Source organism: Orycteropus afer, unplaced genomic scaffold, assembly GCF_000298275.1.
Source record: "Orycteropus afer afer isolate SDZICR_OR568_19922 unplaced genomic scaffold, OryAfe1.0 scaffold00013, whole genome shotgun sequence".
Taxonomy (NCBI): domain Eukaryota; kingdom Metazoa; phylum Chordata; class Mammalia; order Tubulidentata; family Orycteropodidae; genus Orycteropus; species Orycteropus afer.
In genome coordinates, this window is record NW_006921600.1 from 19,909,835 (window position 1) to 19,928,342 (window position 18,508).

The window sequence follows — 18,508 nt, forward strand, 5'->3', positions numbered from 1 at the left end:
AAAAAAAAGGGGGGGGGGATCTGTTTTGCTGGTCTGATAGAGCCTGGTGGAACCACTGAGACTATGGCCCCTAGTTGTCCGTCAGGTCTGGAATTGAACCCATTCCTGTGGCTTCCAGCCAAACAAAAGTCAGGCATATGAGCTTAACATTTACATTAGGTAGACACAGTTCTTGGAGAGAACAATCATGAGAGAATAGAAGGGCTGTGTATGCACAGGGAGATAGCTCAGGGGGTGGGAGTGCTTGGGAAGTAAGGACACAGGGAGAGGTAACTATGCGGAGGAAGTGGGGGAGAGCTGCTGTATGTGAGAAATTGTAGTCAACATCATGAGACAAGGTATATGTGAGCTGCTGTATGGAAAGTGCATTTGCTCTGTAAACTTTCACCCAAATCACAAAGAGAGAGAGAGAGAGAGAGAGAGAGCGAGCAAGCTCTGGTAGCATAGTGCCTAAGGCACTTGACTGCTAACCAGAAGGCTGGCGGTTCAAACCCACCGCCACTCCTCGGAAGGAAGGTTGGGCAATCTACTTCCGTAGTGATACTGCCTCGGCAACCCAAGGAAGGGTTTCTATGAGTCAGGTCTGACTCGAGGGCACATAACAACAACAACAACAACAATGAATATTCAGATTCTATAGGACCTCTCCAGGTTAGCCTATGTGAACAAACATTTATTTACTTTCCTTTCCTCTCCACCTTACTTTTTATTCTCCTGCACTCTTGCTGCCCCAGAATTCCATGTTCCAATTAAACTTGTAATTTCAGCTTTGCTTCTGGTACTGTTTTCTGGGGATTCTCGAGGTAAGATATGTTCCTTTTCAACCCAGATCTCCCTGCATTAGCTGGAATGATACCAGCTTTTTTTTTTTTTTTTTAAAGTTAGATCGTGTTAGTTCCTTTTTTTATAGTGTTTTTTAACATACCTTACAGTGAAACTTTAAGTTCCTGCAGGGTGTAGGGTTACTACTGTTTTGTCATCTCCTACTATTATATTTGCTTACTCAGTTCTGGTCATATTGGCTTCTCAGAAAAAGTCAGGAACAGGCTCTTCATAGAAAATGTCAGGAAATTTTTGCCTCAGGGTGGTTAACTTTCTGTTTTTCCTGCATAGAAAACGCTTCTTCTATATATGCACATTAATAGTTAACTAATTTTCATCAGTGCTTTCTCAGCTAGGACTTCTTTGATCATCTTATTTAAAAAGGAAACTTTATTCACATAGCCATTTTATTGTACTACCCTCTGTGTGTGTGTTTCCTCAAATAACTTAGTATTATTTTAAATTGCCTATTGTTTGTTTAGGAGTAGTGCCTAAGGCACTTGACTGCTAACCAGAAGGCTGGTGGTTCAAACCCACCAGCCACTCTTCGGAAGGAAGGTTGGGCACTCTACTTCCATAGTGATACCACCTCAGAAACCCAAGGAGGGATCTCTATGAGTCGAGTCCGACTCGACGGCACATAATAACAACAACATTGTTTGTTTGAGCTCTAGTGGCATAGTGCCTAAGGCACTTGATTGCTAACCAGAAGGCTGGTGATTCAAACCCACTAGCCACTCCTCTGAAGGAAGGTTGGGCAATCTACTTCTGTAGTGATACCACCTTGGAAACCCAAGAAGGGGTCACTAAGAGTCGGATCCAACTCCGTAGCAGTGAGTTTAGTTTTGATTGTTTGCTTATTTATATGTGTTTGATTTTTCTACCTGTATAAGGATCTGAATAACATGGGAGCAGGGATCTAGTCTGTCTTGTTTACAGGTGTAATCCCAGTGTCTAGAGCACATGGGTAAGTGCTTAAGAAATGTCTTGAAAGAATAAGTACATGGATAAATGGATGGTTGAGGAAAGGACAGAAAAGGCGAAGACACTATTACTTTTTGATGACGAAAAGGAAAAATTTGGCAAAGCATCATGCCATAAATTCTTCTCCATCTATGAAACATATCTCCTCATTTAAAGAGCTCTGGTAGCATAGTGCCTAAGGCACTTGACTGCTAACCAGAAGGCTGGCAGTTCAAACCCACCAGCCACTCCTCAGAAGGAAGATGGGGCAATCTACTTCCATAGTGATACTGCCTTGGAAACCCAAGGAGGGGTCGCTATGAGTCGGGTCCGGCTCGACGGCACATAACAACAACAACAACATGCCTGTACACATTTATAGAATGGTGCCAAGGATACATGATGTTCAAGTTGATTTCTCCTAAAAAAAATTCTTTGTAATTCTTCCAACAAATAATTATTTCTATCAGAAATGGGAGGGGAAGATAATATCACGGGCCACACACATTAAGAAATAGAAGAAAAAAAAAGGAGAAAGATGCAGACTTGAACATGTATTCCTTATACTCACGTTCACATACAGGAACACTGTTATTCCAAAGGCTTTTCATTCCAATCAAGACACAATGACTAACAGAACTCCCCTTTAAACGGAATCTAAAATATAAAAGCAACAGTAAATGGGTGAGCACACCATTTCTCTTTTCCCTTTATCTGCAGATCTCAGCTTCATTCCTTCTGCTAAAATAAAATTTAATTCCTAAGTTAAGGCCCAAGTGAAAAAGCTCAACTCATTTGGTTTCTCAACTGATAGAGGCTTATGAACCAAATGTTTTCAGAAAAATACAGCTTCCAGTAAGGGACAAGGCAATAATGATGGTCAAAACTAAGTAGTCAGATGGGCATCATAAACCTAGCCTGAACTGACAAAGGGACAGACAGATGTTTCCTTGACTGGTCCTATACCTTCAGGAGGTCATCTTTCCCTGACTGCTCCCTTGTAATTATTAGTAAGAACTTTCTCCATTAATGCAGAACTCAGCATTTCACTGTCTTAGACAGTACATAAAGGGGAAATACCTTCTGGTTTAAGTATGCAAAGCAGAGATCATTAGAACATATATCAGAGTCTGTTCTTGCCACTATGTTTGGAATATTCCTGAATGAAACTTATGGCATCACACTAGATAATTAAAAGGTAGAGCCAAAATATTTAAAAGAAAGAAGGTAGGAAGAGAAGGCCCTTTGGAAGAAAGCCTCCTAGAGTGTACAGTTTATTGTCAGACCAATGGCATCCTGAACTCTCTCTTGGTCCTTATTGGGTGGCTGGAATCTGTCAAGCGTCCTTGGAATATCCCAAGAATAATTGCTTTATTGTCTGTGCTTTTTACCCACCACGTGGAGCTGGAACATAATCCCAAGAGCATTTTTATTCACAGAAAGAGTTAAAGCTCTTACTTGGAACATTAACGGTAGTCACCTTGCTCCATTACTATAGCCCAATACATTAGATGATATATAACTGGATTAAAAAATTCTTATACTTACTTTTTTATTTCTATTACAGATTATATTATTCACTGGCTTAAAAGTTTCCAGAAACGATTTGTGCACATTATTTATCTTATTAACAATTTTCTCTTTTATATTAAACTTTTTTTAACAACCCTTGTAGAATACTTACCTCTTCATATTTATCCATACTCTTAATGTTTCACCTATACATCTCTTGCTGTATTTCTGCTGTTCAGTGTATTTATCAGTTTGCCCTTTATAACATTTGCTGTTAATGGTTCCATCTGGTTCTTACTATACTTCCCAATCATCCTTTGAGAGTATCTTTTAGTACTTCTTTTCTACCACCAGCCCCACTTTTTGGACAAACACTATTGCCTTGGGTGTCAGTATCCATCATTCAGCCCCTGGTCTTTATTCCAGGTCAGGCAAACTCAAACTCACCCCTCATCACAAACGAAGGACACTTTTGCTCCAAGCTGGAGACTAGGGGGAGAGAGTACCCGGCCATTAGGGAGTTGGTCTAGGAAGTCATCACATGATTTCACTGAGGGTGGAGAAAAAAAAGAAATAATGTTGGCACATGAAGGAGAAAGACATAAGCTAACAATGTCAAATGAGAGTGTAGGTACCTTCGCATCTGGGGGCTGCAGGGCTCCAGTCTCCCTGGGGTGTACAACGCAGAGAAGCAGCTCCTCTGAGATCATAGCCAGGCTCACAGCTGTAGAACACGTCTTCCCCAGAGGAAAAGTTGACCTTGTTACCTGGACTATGCTTACCATGTAGGACTTCTGGAGGGGGCTGACACACTGTGGGAAGAACAGGTACAAAGCACCCATTGAAAAATAAAAAGTTGATGTGGAGTTGATTTCAACTCATGCAACCCCATGTGTTTCAAAGTAAAATTCTGCTCCATAGGGTTTTCATGGCTGTGACCTTTTGGAAGCAGATCACCAGGTCTTTCTTCCGAGGCACCTGTAGGTGGGTTTGAACTAACAACCTTTCAGTCAGTACCCCACTCTTAACCATGTTCACCAACCCCCCCCCCCATGGACTACTAAAGTACCCATTGTTGTTGTTGTTGTTATGTGCCATTGAGTCGACCCTGACTCACAGCGACCCCTCCTTGGGTTTCCGAGGCAGTATCACTACAGAAGTATATTGCCCCATCTTCCTTCCGAGGAGTGGCTGGTGGGTTTGAACCGCAAGCCTTCTGGTTAGCAGTCAAGTGCCTTAGGCACTGTGTTACCAGGGGCTCCTATTAGTTATGGGAAAATATCTTTTACTAAATCCTTAGAGAATCATAATTAAAGAGGCTCAAATGTAAAAAAGGAAGCCAAATGACTCCAAATCTCTCATTTTACTGATGTGGAAGTAAAGAATAAGGAGGAGATATAGCTAAGGACCTCCCAACTGGTAAGAAACAGAGAAATAGAATCCATTTCTCCCAGTACAAGGTCTAAAATACATTCACAGTCTATAAGGCACAAGGGCCCTTCTTCTAGTGCTGTTTATCCTGTATAGTATTAGTATGGGTAGGCTTCCCCACCAACAAATTTCCTAAAAGGGCAACCTAAGTTGACAACTGTGTCTTTTCAGGACATGAGAAGATCTTCCAGGTCTAACATATTTCCTTGCATCTCTCTTACCGTTCTTTTGTGATGTCATTTTTACCTGTTTGCCCTCCCTGTTGCTCTTTCAGTGGTACACAAAGCTTACATGGGTTGTTGAAGAACTTTAAGCTATTTCCCTGTCCCTATTTATAACAATTCCCAATGCATGGCTAAGCCTGCAATTATAGAATAAGAAGATAAGAAAAGCCATTGAGAACCAAATCTCCTAAAAAAAAGCCAGTGCTTATAATGAGAGGGCATATTGCTTATAGAATATTTCATACAATTTCTGGCTGCCTCCATGGAGATCAGAATTCATTTGAACTTCAACTTAGTCTATAGCTAATTAAAGATGAAAGAAACATATTTCTTGTTTGGCTTTGAGCAAATTACTTTTACTCTTGACTTTAGATTCCTGATTATAAAATGTAGGCAGTAGATCAGAGTAGACAAAATCAAGAGCTTTTGTCACAGTTCTCATGCTGTGATACCTGTTCTTATGGCCTGTAAGTAAACTGCTCCCCTTCACTTATAGATGCCAACAGAAGTAGAACAAAAACCACAGCATTCAGGCTCTGGGGTCTACACTTGCCTTCTATTGCTGGGTATGCAACTTAGTACCATGTGACTTGTCTAATTTATTTAACCTCTAAAAGACCAAGCAAATTTCCCTGTCAAAAGGAGGTAAGAATAACACTATTTCAAAGGGTTGTTGTAAAAAGTAAATGAGCTAATGCATATAAGGTGATTATCACATGGCTGAACATGGACAAAGTCCATATCACTCTTTGATAAAATTGAGATAGTGGAGCTGGTATTTTGCCCTGAGCTTTTGTTTCTCAAAATAAAGGTATGCACACACAGTGCACATTCTCACACACAAAAACTACATACACATACACACATAAACATCCTTTCATAATTTCACATTCCATTCCAAGAGAATTTAATTACCCACACTGCCCACCACACATCCTTCCCCTAGAACCAACACTAAGCTCCTGATCTTCCAGCACCTCATGCCATTTGTAAATCCCTTCAAAGTCCCAGTCAGACTCACCCTTGGAACAGCTTGGCAACTCTGGTGTCCATTTATTTTGGGTCTGGCATTGCACATTGTTGTGTCCTTTCATCACAAAGCCGGGCTGACATGCGAACCTTACAGTCTCATATAAGGAAAACAAGCTTCTAGCCACTGATAGCCTTATTCCATTTTCAATATCTGGAGGTGTGCATGTATTAGGAGGTGGAATACACTGAGGAGGAGGGCTACTCCAGACACCAATTCGATTGTCTTTGCTGGTACAATATATTGTTTGCTTGCCTACGAGTTTAAACAGCTTTGACCCTCTCTGGTTATTGCAGTAGTAGCTCACCACCATTCCATATTGAAAGTATTCTTTTTCACTGCTAGAGAAGTATCCATAGGGTATGGCTGGGGGTGGCTCACAGAGAATACCTGGGGAATTAATTAAATAACTGTTAAATAATAGTGAATTTAAATGACAAGTGAAAAGATACCAATGAATCACTAAACTATAACTATGTTCATATTCATTATTTACTTTTATTCTTTGCTAACATGCAAATAAGTTTTTATAAAGTTGTAATTTAATTATAACTTTAATTATAAAGTTGTAATTTAAGTGGGCATAATGGCAGTGTTATACCTTTCCTGCTTGTATATTTCCTGTAAAACACACATGTATTAATACGATCCATGTTTCTTTCACTTTAAATAGCTCTTTATTATCATTGTTGACACAGTTTTCCCCTACTCTTTTCTATTTGATTTTTTAATTTTCACTTTTGTTATTAACTGAGTATAGCATTTTGAAAAATAAAATAGAAGAAAACAAGAAAAAACCCCTAAACTCACTGCCATTGAGTCAATTCATATTCATAGTGACCCCCATTGGGTTTCTGAGGCTGTAAATCTTTACAGAAGTAGATTGTCCCATCTTCCCTTTGCAGAGCAGCTAGTGGGTTTGAACTGCTGACCTTCTGGTTAGCAGTCAAATGCTTTCTCCACTATGCCACCAGAGCTCCTTAAAATAGAAGAAGCCTATGCTAAAGGAAAAGCTATAAGAGAAAATACCACCCAAACCAAACCCACTGCCATCGAATTGATTCTGACACATAGCGACCCCATAGGCTTTCCAAGGCTCTAAATCTTTATGAAAGCTGACTACCTCATCTTTCTCCTACAGAGAAGCTGGTGGGTTTGAACCATGACATTTAGGTTAGCAGCTGAATGCCTTAGCCATTACACCACCAGAGTTCCTTGTAAGAGAAAATAGGGAACACAAATATATAGCCTGCAGTAAGAAATGAATTTGGAATATAGTTACTTATGTATAAGAATATCTATGAAATGATAGACTACTATATGTCAAACGTTTTGAAAATCTAGATATAAGTTAAATTATCAATATTCATTCTAGAAGATATAGAAAGATAGTCCAAGAAATTTCTAAGAACCGAAAAAAAAATTCATAGGTAAGACCTATCACACGTCCAAGGAAAGATATTCCCACTTGTAATTTCAAATGTTTTACAACATGTGAAAAATAGAAGCTCACCAACTCGTTTTTATCAACCTAAGCTTGATACCATACCATGATGCCCATACAAAAGTGATCAGATTTTAGCCCATGAAAATCCCTTAGTACATTTGACATGTAGAAATAGTACATAGCATATCGCATTACTATTACATTAAATAACTAGAACTAAATAACCTTAACTAAAATCCCCAATCAAGTGAAACTAAAATTAAAATTCTAAGGCAGCTTTGGCTTCTGGTAATGATGATCTTGATGATTCAGATCACACACTGCTCTACTCTACCACTCTCTACCCCTGAGAAAGACTAGAAAGATGGATAGAACATTAGAAAAAAAATTATAAAAGCATTAGAGAGCTAACAGACTAGTGAAACATTATTGAGCCAAATATTGGAGAGGAAGAAAATCCATGCAAGAGCCAGGTATTTGGGCTGCTTTTTCCCTAGGAATGTTAGCTGAATCAGGACAGGGCAATTGAGAGACCGAGTAGGCTTTTGATAGTCTCACGAAGTCAAGGGATGACAATTTTTATTGTGCAGGCCCTGCTAAATATGTGGCCCTTCTGATTTATACTGGGATCACAAAGAAGAAGGCCCTAGGAATCCAGGTTAATTGAAAGTAAACCTACTATCTCACAGACTAGAAAATTAGAATAATAGTTGTATAAAGTGATCTTCCTTGTAGGTGCATGGATATTATCCTATCACTGATAACATGTACTTCAGGATAGATCTTGAAATATTCTTTTTGGCACTGAGTACAATGCCATTGCTCCTTAATTTATCATTCCCAGTAGACTGACCATATGACTGTCTGATTCAAAATGGCCAATACCAGTCCATTTTAGTTCACTAATGCCTAGGATATCAATCTTCCTGCATTACATTTCATTTCTGACAACTTTCAATTTTCCTAGATTCATACTTTGTACATTCCGATAATTAATGGATGCGTGCAGTTGTTTCTTCTCATTTTGAATCACGCCCCATTAGCAAATGAAGGTCTCAAAGATTTACTCCATTCACATCATTAAAGATATCAGTGGCATAGCTTCCAGCATCACAGCAACATGCAAGCCACCATAGTACAGCATACTGACAGAGGAGTGGTGGAGTTAACCATTAGAGAGATAAGAATCAAAACAATAATCTCACCCAGCATTAACAGCAATGATTTAAAAAAAACAAAAACAAAAACAAAAACAAAAAAACAGAAAATAACAAATTCTGGTGCAGGTGTGGGGAGAATGGAGCTCTCATACACATCTGGTAGAACTGTAAGATGGTACAACCACTGTGGAAAATGGTATGGCACTTCCTTTAAAATTTGGAAATAGAGATACCATATGATCCAGCAATCCCACTTATACATCCCAGAGAAATAAGAGCCATGACACAAATAGATGTACACCCATATTCATCACAATATTATTCACAATAGCAAAAAGATAGAAACAACCTAAGCTCCCATCACTGATGAATGGATAAACAAACTATGGTACATATACATAGGAAATACTATGCAATGTTAGAGAATAATGCAATGTTAGAAAATCTTTGAAACGTCTCACAACATGGATAAACATGGAGGACATCATCCTAGGTGAAACAAGTCAACCACAAAAGGACAAATATCGTATAAGATCACTGTGGTAGTTAAGTTTGTATGTCAACTTGCCTGGTAGCTGGGCAGCTGGATGTAGTATTCTCCATGATAAGAATGGTAATCAACTTCATGATGGAGTCTACTGTAAGCAGCTGAGTAGCTGCTTTAGGGATGTGGTCTGCTTCCTATATATAAGCAGAAGTCTTGGGGAATGTTCTCAACTTACGGCACACTTGAACCCTGCATGTAGCCTTGTCATTGTTCAGCAGACTGCCATGCTCTGCTGACCTTGGGACTTCCAACGGACTTGAATTAATGGCCTGCCATGTGGTTTGGTAACATCAGGACTGTGCGCTTTTACTTGTCAACCTTGGGCTTGTCAGTCTCAGCGGCCAATAGCTGTCTGAGTGAAGAAAAGCCTCCAGCTTCAGTGGGCCGGGAGCAGGAGGCAGAGCTGAAGCCCAAGGCTGAGGGGCTTTCACTCAGCCCTCAGAGCCTGGCACTTTGAACTTGGACTTAAAGCCTCCAAACAATAAAGACAATAAACTCCTGTTTGTTAAAGCCATCCCATTTGTGGTATATTCCTGTCAGAGCAGCCCTAGGTAACCAAAACAATCACTAATATAAAAGTCAAGAAAAGGTTTATACACAGAAAGAAATATTTTTTGATGTTTATTACATGTGGGAGAAGGAGGGAGGGAAAATCACTAACTAGACAGTAGACATATATTAACTTGGGTGCAGGCAAAGGCAATACACAAGAATGTGATCAAGGCCAAGAAAGACACTGGCAGGTTACAAGAGTAAAAGGCAACAACAGTACTATTACGTACATAATCCTGCAATAACAATAATAACAAACAATAATTTATGAATGGATGCATAGGTAGATATGTAAGCTGAACAGGTATGGGATGACATACAGGAGTATACTCACAAGTACATATATGTTGCCAGAGGATATTTCTACATACATATTTGTATGTGTTAAAAATATATTCAGGTATATGGTAAAGCATACAGGGGTAAAAGTTATGCAAATTTCTTAGCCATAACCAAACATATTAAGGGAAAGAGTTACTGGGCCTGAGGGCTTAGGATCATAGTCTTGGGGGTGTCTAGTTCAATTGGCATAACATAGTCCATAAAGATAATTCTCTACATCCTTTTTTTTTTCCTTCAATTTTTATTGTGATTTGGGTGAAAGTTTTACAGAGCAAATTCATTTTCCTTACAGCAGTTCATACACATTTTGTTCCATGATATTGACTATAATTCCCCACAATGTGACAGCTCTCTTCCTTATTCCTCCCTGTAGTTACCTCTCGCCTGTGTCCATCTTTCCTATGTATTCTTGCCCCCTGAGCTATCTCCCTATGCAAATACCCTTCTGTTCTCCCATGATTGATCTTTCTATGGAGTATATCTACCTGATGTAACTGTTCACCTTATATGCTTGTTTATTATTTGGCTGGAAGCCACAGGAGAGTGTTCAATTCTAGTACTGAAGGGTAACTAGGGGCCATAGTCTTGGGGGTCTCATCAAGCTCTATCAGACCAGTAAACCTGGTGTTTTTGATGAGTTTTGTTTCACATTGTTCTCTCACTCTATCCAGGATCTCCTGCACTGATTCCTTTCTGAGAGGTTGACAGTGGTAGCCGGGCACCATCTAGTTCTGGTGTCATGGTCATATAGGCTGAGGTTTGCATGGTCCACTAGTCCCTTGGACTAATTGTTTCCATGTGTCTTTGATTTTCTTTATTTTTCTTTTCTCTGGATGAAGAGAAACCAACTGTTGCATCTAGATGCCTGCTTGCAAGCTTTTTTTTTTTTTTAATTTTGTGATTTGGATGAAAGTTTACATAACAAATTAATCTTCCATACAATAATTCACATATACTTTGTCTCATGACATTGACTGTAATCTCCTCCATTGCAACAGCTCCCCTCCGACTTCCTCCCCATAGCTATTTCTTCCTTGTGTCCTTCCCTCCCAATGCACTCCTGGCCCCCGAGCTGTGCATACACAGCCCTTCTATTCTCCCATGATTGATTTCTCCAAGGAGTGTATCTACTGAATGTAAATGTTCAGCTCATATGCCTGTCTTTGTTTGGCTGGAAGCCACAGGAGTGGGTTCAATTCCAGACCTGAAGGGCAGCTAGGGCCTATCGTCTCAGGGGTTCCACCAGGCTCTATCAGACAGCAAACCTGGTCCCCCCCCCTTTTTTTTTTAAATGGTTTTGAGTTTCATTCCACATTGTTCTCCCACTGTGTCCAGGATCTCCTACATAGATCCCCCTCTGAGTGGTTGACAGTGGTAGCCGGGCATCATCCAGTTCTTCTGGTCTCATAGTTATATAGGCTGAGGATTGCATGATGTACCAGTCCCTTGGACTAATTGTTTCCATGTGTCTTTGGTTTTCTTCATTCTTCTTTGCTCTGGATGAGGAGAGACCCATCATTACATCTAGATGGCCGCTTGCAAGTTTTAAGATCCCAGTTGCTACTCAACAAAGTAGGTCTATTCTACTTAGGTCCACCCTACTTTGGTGAGTAGTGACTGGGATCTTAAAAGCTTGCAAGCAGTTATATAAGATACAACTATTGGTCTCTTCTCATCAGGAGCAATTCTGAAGAAAATCAAAGACTCAAGGAAACAATGAGTCCAAAGGACTAATAGTCCACAGAAACCATAGTCTTCACTAGCCGGAGACCAGAAAAATTAGATGGTGCCTAGCTACCTACCACTACTGAATGCTCTGATTAGGATCATATAGAAGATTCTAGACAGAGTGGAAGAAAAATGTAGAACAAAATTAAAAATCATGAAAAAGACCAGACTTACTGGTCTGATATGGATTGGCAGAGCCCCAAAGACATGGCCCTTCTACATTCTTCAAACATGGAATTGAAACTGCTCCTGGAGATCATCTGTTAGCCAAACAATAGACAGGCCTATAAAGTGAAAATAACACCTGTGAGGAATGTGCTCCTCAGAACAATCAACCTTATGAGACTAAAAGGACAGCATTTGGCCAATAACAAATTTCAGAAGTCAGCAAGAGCAGGAAAGATGAGCGAATGGAAACAGTGATCCCAGGAAGGAAGGGGGAAGAACACTGTTACACTGAGGGGATTGCAACTAATGTCAGGGAACAAAATGTGGTTAAATTGTTGAACAGGAAACTAATTTGCTCTTAAAGCACAATAAAATGTTCTACAATACGCTCCCCCCCACCCCCCAAAAAATAACAACAACAAACTTGGGCAGATTTGTAAAAGAGCCAAATAAAAATTTTAGAATTAAAAATACAATTATTAACATTGAGAATTTGGATAGGCTTAATAATAGGTAAGATACTTCTGGAGAAAAACCAGTGAACTGGTAGTTAGGTCAAAAGAAACAAAGTAAAATGAAGCACAGAGATACAAAAAAAAAAAAAAATCAAAAGGACAGGAAAAGAGTAAAAGATATGTAGGATGGAAGGATAAAGCCTAGAGAGAGAGAGAGAGAGAGAGAGAGAGAGAGAACAGAGCATAAGTAAGGACTGAAGATGTAATGACTGAGAATTTTCCAAAACTGAAGTCATCATCAAACCAGATTCCAGAAGCCATACAACCCCAAAGCAATACACATACAAAGAAATTCATATGCAAACACTTTGTAATAATGTTGTGAAAAACCAAATGCAATTAATTTTAAAAAGCATCCAGGAAACAGAAAAAACAACCTTTAAAGGAGCCACATTAGAGAGAAAAAAGTTTAAAGAATGTTTTGCCAGCAATACAAAAATGCTAAAGAGAATTCTTTAGATTGAAGGAAAACTGTCTCATATAGAACCATAGAGGGAGCTCTGCTGGCGTAGTGCCTAAGGCACTTGACTGCTCACCAGAAGGCTGGTGGTTCAAATCCACCAGCCACTCCTTGGAAGGAATGTTGGGCAATCTACTTCTGTAGTGATACTGCCTCAGAAACCCAAGGAGGGGTCGCTATGAGTCGGAGACGAATTGATGGCACATAACAACAAACACAACAGAACCATAGAACTCCAATAAACAGGAAGAGCACCAGACAGAGTTTAATATGGGACCAAATGTAAATGTATACTTTTGTTTGTTTTGTTTTTTTAAACAACAACAGTAGGAGTCGCTGGGTAATGGAAACTGTTCATGTTCAACTGTTAACTCCGAGATTAGAAGTTTGAATCTACCTAGAGGCATCTTAGAAGAAAGGCCTGATGATCTATGTCTGGAAAAAATCAATCAGTCCCCGAGAAAAACAAAACAAAAAAAGATACCTGATTAATTAAGGAATCTGCAAAGAAAACAAAGGAACAAAGAAAATAAATAATAATGTGTTAGAATATATCAGTAATCACATTCAATTTAAATAGTCTAAACACTCCAATTAAAAGCAGGGATTTTTAAACAACAGAATCCAGTTATATGGTGTTTACAAGAGACACTCTATAAGAACAAAAAATAGTTGCAGGTTAAAGATTTGAAACACGTATAATGCAAAAACAAAAACAAAAACAAAAAAAGGCTGGTGTGACTATATTAATATCATACAAAGTAGATTTTACAATAAGAAATGAGAGATAAAAAGGGACATAGCATGATGCAAGGGTCAATTCAGCTGCAAGACATAATAATCCAAAAGTTTCATGCATGTGATAACATGGTTTTAAAATCCATAAAGGAGAAATGCATAGAACTAAAAGGAAAGATGGTGAAATCTACAGTGATAGTTGGAGATTATATTAGACTGTATAGTGACCCCACAGAAAGATATCCCCATGTCCTAACACCTGGAAACTGTGAATGTGACTTATTTGGAAAAAGGGTTTTTGCAGATATAATTAAGGATCTTGAGAAGAGATCATCCTAGATTATTCTGGTGAGCCCTGACTCCAATGATGTGTGTCCTTATAGGAGACACGACGAGGGAAGGGGAGACACAGAAAAGACAGTGCAAAAATGGAGCAGAAATTGGAGTGATGCATCTGCAAGCTTGTTAGAGGGTCAGCAAAAATAAGGAAGACCCTCAACAAGATGGACTGCCACAGTGACTGCAACAATGAAGGGACTCAAGCATGGCAGTGGTGGTGAGGATGGGGCAGGATGAAGCATTATTTCGTGCTGTTGGACACAGGGTCACTGTGAGTTGGATCCAACTTGACAGCACCTAACAACGGTAACAACATCTACAAGGCAAGGAATACAGAGGACTGCTGGCATGAAACAGATTCTTCCTTAGAGCCTCCAGAAGGAACCAATCCTAACAACATGTTGATTTCAGACTCTTGGCCTTGAATTGTAAGAGGAAATTTCTGTTATTGCAAGTCTCTAGGATTATGGTAATTTGCTAGGGCGACTCTAGAAAACTAGGGAAAAATAACAGTTTTTTTATTTTTTAAAAATTTTTACACACACTTCTCAAACCAATAGAACAAGTGGAGAGAAGGAAAAAAAAAAAAGCAAAACATGGTCTTAAATGACATTTTCCTACATGACATATATAGAAATTGATGTAAAACAATTACAGAATATATATTTTATTCAAGGGTATACTAACATTTTACCAAAATAGTCCATATTCAGGGTCATAAACATAGCCCCTAAGCTTCAGTTTTAAAATAATAAAAGAATGATAACTAAAATATCTCTAAATGTTTAGAAATTAAGCAAAAGTCCAGTGGCTAACCTATGGGTCAAGAAGACATCAAAGGGAAATTAGAAAACTTTTATATGTAAGGATAATGAAAATACAATATGAAGATTGTGGGAAGCAGGTAAAGCAACTCTTAGAGAAAAATTATAGGTTTAAATGGATATATTAAAAAAAATAAAATTAAAAACAAATTATCTATAATATTTAAGAGAGGATAAGAACATAAAAGTGAGTTCAAAGATGGCAGAGAAAGGGAAAAAAAGCAGAAATAGAAAATAGTCATGTACTAAGGAAAATGAACAAAGTGAAAAGTTGATTTTTTAAAGAATTAATATGATTCATAAACCTCCAATAAAACTAATCAAGAAAAAAAAGGCAAACATCTTACTAGTATTAAGAGTTAAAATAGGTACCTCACTACAGGTCCTACAGACATTAAAAAGATAATAAGAGGATTTAATGAACAATACTCTGCCAATAAATTAGAAAATTTAAATAAAATTAGTAAATTCCTTGGAAAACAAAACTTAACTAAAACTGACTCAAGAAAATGTAAAAAATCTAAATAGTTTTATGTATATTAAAGAAATGGAGTCTGAAATTAAAACCTTCACACAAAGAAAACTCCAAGCCCAGATTGCTTCACTAGTGAATTCTTCTAAACATATGAGAAAGAATATTAATGTTGCACAAAATCTTCCAGAGATTAGAAAAGGAAGAATAGTTCCTAATATATTTTATTAAGCCAACATAATCTTGATGCCTGAATGTGATAAAAGTATTAAAAGAAAAGCAAATTATAATCCAGTATCTCTGAAGAACATAAATACAAAAATTCTAAATAAAATATTAGGAAATTAAATCCAGCAACACTAAAAAACGAGAGTACCATGACTGAAGTAGAGTTTACATTGACTGATTTTTAAAATATCAATCCAACCTTACAGTCCTACAATTAAAAATATTAGCAATTACATATATAAACATACCACTGGATAATCAGGAACTCTGGTGGCGTAGTGCCTAAGGCATTTGACTGCTAACCAGAAGGCTGGTGGTTCAAACCCACCAGCTACTCCTTGGAAGGAACATTGGGAAATCTGCTTCCTTAGAGATACCACCTCAGAAACTTTTTTTTTTTTTTTCTTTTCACTGGATAATCATATCCATGATCAAATACACCATGATCAAGACATATTTATTCCAGGAATTCAAAGTTTGTTTGCTTTACAAAGATTAATCAGTAATTCACTACATTAACAGAGTAAAGGAGAGACAGATCTGATCATCTCAATATATGTAGAGAAACTAAGTGATAATACAGAACTTCTTTAAACTAATAAATAATATCTACAAAACTCCCACATTACACAGCATAATTTATATGGCTATACAAAGGTATCTATTCCATTCAACCTGGAGGTTCTAACCATTGCAAGAAAACAAGGGACATACATAAATGCAAAGAAGAGAAAAGATTAGAAACATGATCATTATTCACAGATGGCATAATTATTTATGCAGCAAGTCCAAAATAAAATGCAGATAAAACTATTGAATTTATAAGTAAATGTGGCAAGTTTGCTAGATCTCGGGTCAAATAATCAGGTTGGGCAATCCTACTTCCGTAGTGATACTGCCTCGGAAACCCAAGGAGGGGTCGCTATGAGTCAGGTTTGACTCGATGGCACATAACAACAACAACAACAAGAAATAAGTAATTAGAAAATGAAATTTGAAAAATGATACAGAGGAATAAATCTAATAAAAGATGTGGAAGACTTCTTTAATGAAAACTAGCAATTACTATTCAAGAGATAAATTAAGATTTTTTAAATGGAGGGATATATCACGTAAATGAATTGAAAGACTCAAAAATATAAATAATATTAGTTGTCCACACATTGCTCAACTGAATTAATAGAAACCCAATGAAGATTCCAGTAGAATTTTTTTTTTTTGTATGAAAACTGACAAACTGATTCTAAATTTTATATGGAAATGCAAAGGACCAAAAATCACCAAGTCATCCTTGATGAAGCAGCACAAAGTTGGAGGATATACACCCTCAGGTATCAAGTCCTAATTCAATACTAAAGTCGTTAAAACAGTGTGGTAAATAAGCCAATGGAACAGAGCCAAGAGTCTGGAAAGGGACTCAAATAAAAGGTCACCTGAATTACAGCCTTGTTACCACAGCATTGTGGTATGCAATGAATGGCCTTTTCACTAAATAGTTATTAGCTCTACTTCCGTAGTGATACTGCCTGGGAAACCCAAGGAGGGGTCGCTATGAGTCGGTCTGACTTGACAGCACATTACAACAACAAACCTATGCATAAGGGGGAAAAAATAAGTAACTTTTACTATACTCCACACCACACATAAAAGTAAATTTGAGATGGATTACAGAACTAAACATAAAAGATTAACAATAACATTTCTAGACTATAACATAGGAGAATATCTTTATGACAGGCAAGGACTTCTTAAATAGAACAAAAAAGCACCAAGTAGAAAAGACTGATAAATTGGGTATCATTAAAATTTAGAACTTCTGTCATCGAGAGACATCATTAAGAAATTAAAAAGGTAAGCCATAGCCTGAAAAAAAATGTGTGCTATATGTATCAGAAAATCTGAGAATATATAAGACTAGACAAAAAGATTGACAAACTAATAAATGCTGGGAAAAAAAATTTGAACTGGCACTTCACAAAAGAAAATTTCCAAATGACCAATAAGCATATGAAATGGTGCTCAGCATATCAGTAATTAGGAAAATGCAAATTAGATACAAGAATATCTAAAATTTAACAACTGACAAATACCAAGCTGGCAAGGATGTAGAGCTGCTGTACCTTTCATATGCTGCTGGTGGAAGTGTAAATCTGTACGACTGCATTACAAAATGGTTTGGCAATATCTACTAACACTCAATATGTTTGTGGTGGTTAAGTTTGTGTGTCAACTTGGCTGGGCCTGGTAGAGTGGCTGGGCAGCTGGATGTAGTATTCCCCATGTTGAAACTGGTAATCAGCTCCATGGTGGAATCTACTGGGAGCAGCTGAGTAGCTGCCTTAGGGAATGCGGCCTGCTTTCTGTATTTAAGCAGAAGCCTTGGGGAATGGTCTCTAGCTTATGGTACCTTGAACCCTCATGTAGCCGTGTCATTGTTCTGTAGCCTGCCATGCTCTGCTGACCTTGGGACTTAAAATGGATTTGAATTAATGGCCTGCCATGTGATTTGGTAACATTGGGACTGTGCCTTTTTACTTGTAAACCTTGGGCTTGGCAGCCTTAGCAGCCAGCAGCTGTCTGAGTGAAGAAAGCCTCTAGCTTCAGTGGGCTGGAGCAGGAGGCAGAGCTGAAGCCCAAGGCTGAGCCCCTAGAGCCTGGCACTTTGAACTTGAACTTAAAGCCTCCAAACTGTAAGAGAATAAACTCCTGTTTGCTAAGGCCAACCCATTTGTGGTATAGTCTTGTCAGAGTGGCACTAGGTAACCAAAACAATGTTCATACCCAGTAATTCCATTTTTAGGAATATAATCAACAGAATTTTATGGGTATGTATGTGTGTGTATGTATATGTATGTATGAATAGATATAGATATAGATATATACATGTACAGACATAATTTTTATACAAGTTTTTTTTTTTTTTTAGGATTTGGGTGAAGATTTACAGAGTAAATTCACTTTTCATACAGCAGTTCACATATACTTTGTCTCATGTCATTGACCAAA

At 38.0% G+C, this 18,508-nt stretch overlaps 1 protein-coding gene across 1 annotated transcript in view; it reads right to left on the reverse strand.

Moving 5' to 3' along the window:
- The window catches only part of LOC103208122 (complement receptor type 1-like), a 250,973-nt gene that overhangs the window by 136,463 nt on the left and 96,002 nt on the right, over positions 1–18,508 (reverse strand). The window contains 4 exon segments of the mRNA XM_042782469.1: positions 2,357–2,442; positions 3,745–3,847; positions 3,933–4,109; positions 5,974–6,372. Of these exon segments, the coding sequence (XP_042638403.1) occupies positions 2,357–2,442; positions 3,745–3,847; positions 3,933–4,109; positions 5,974–6,372 (765 nt within the window).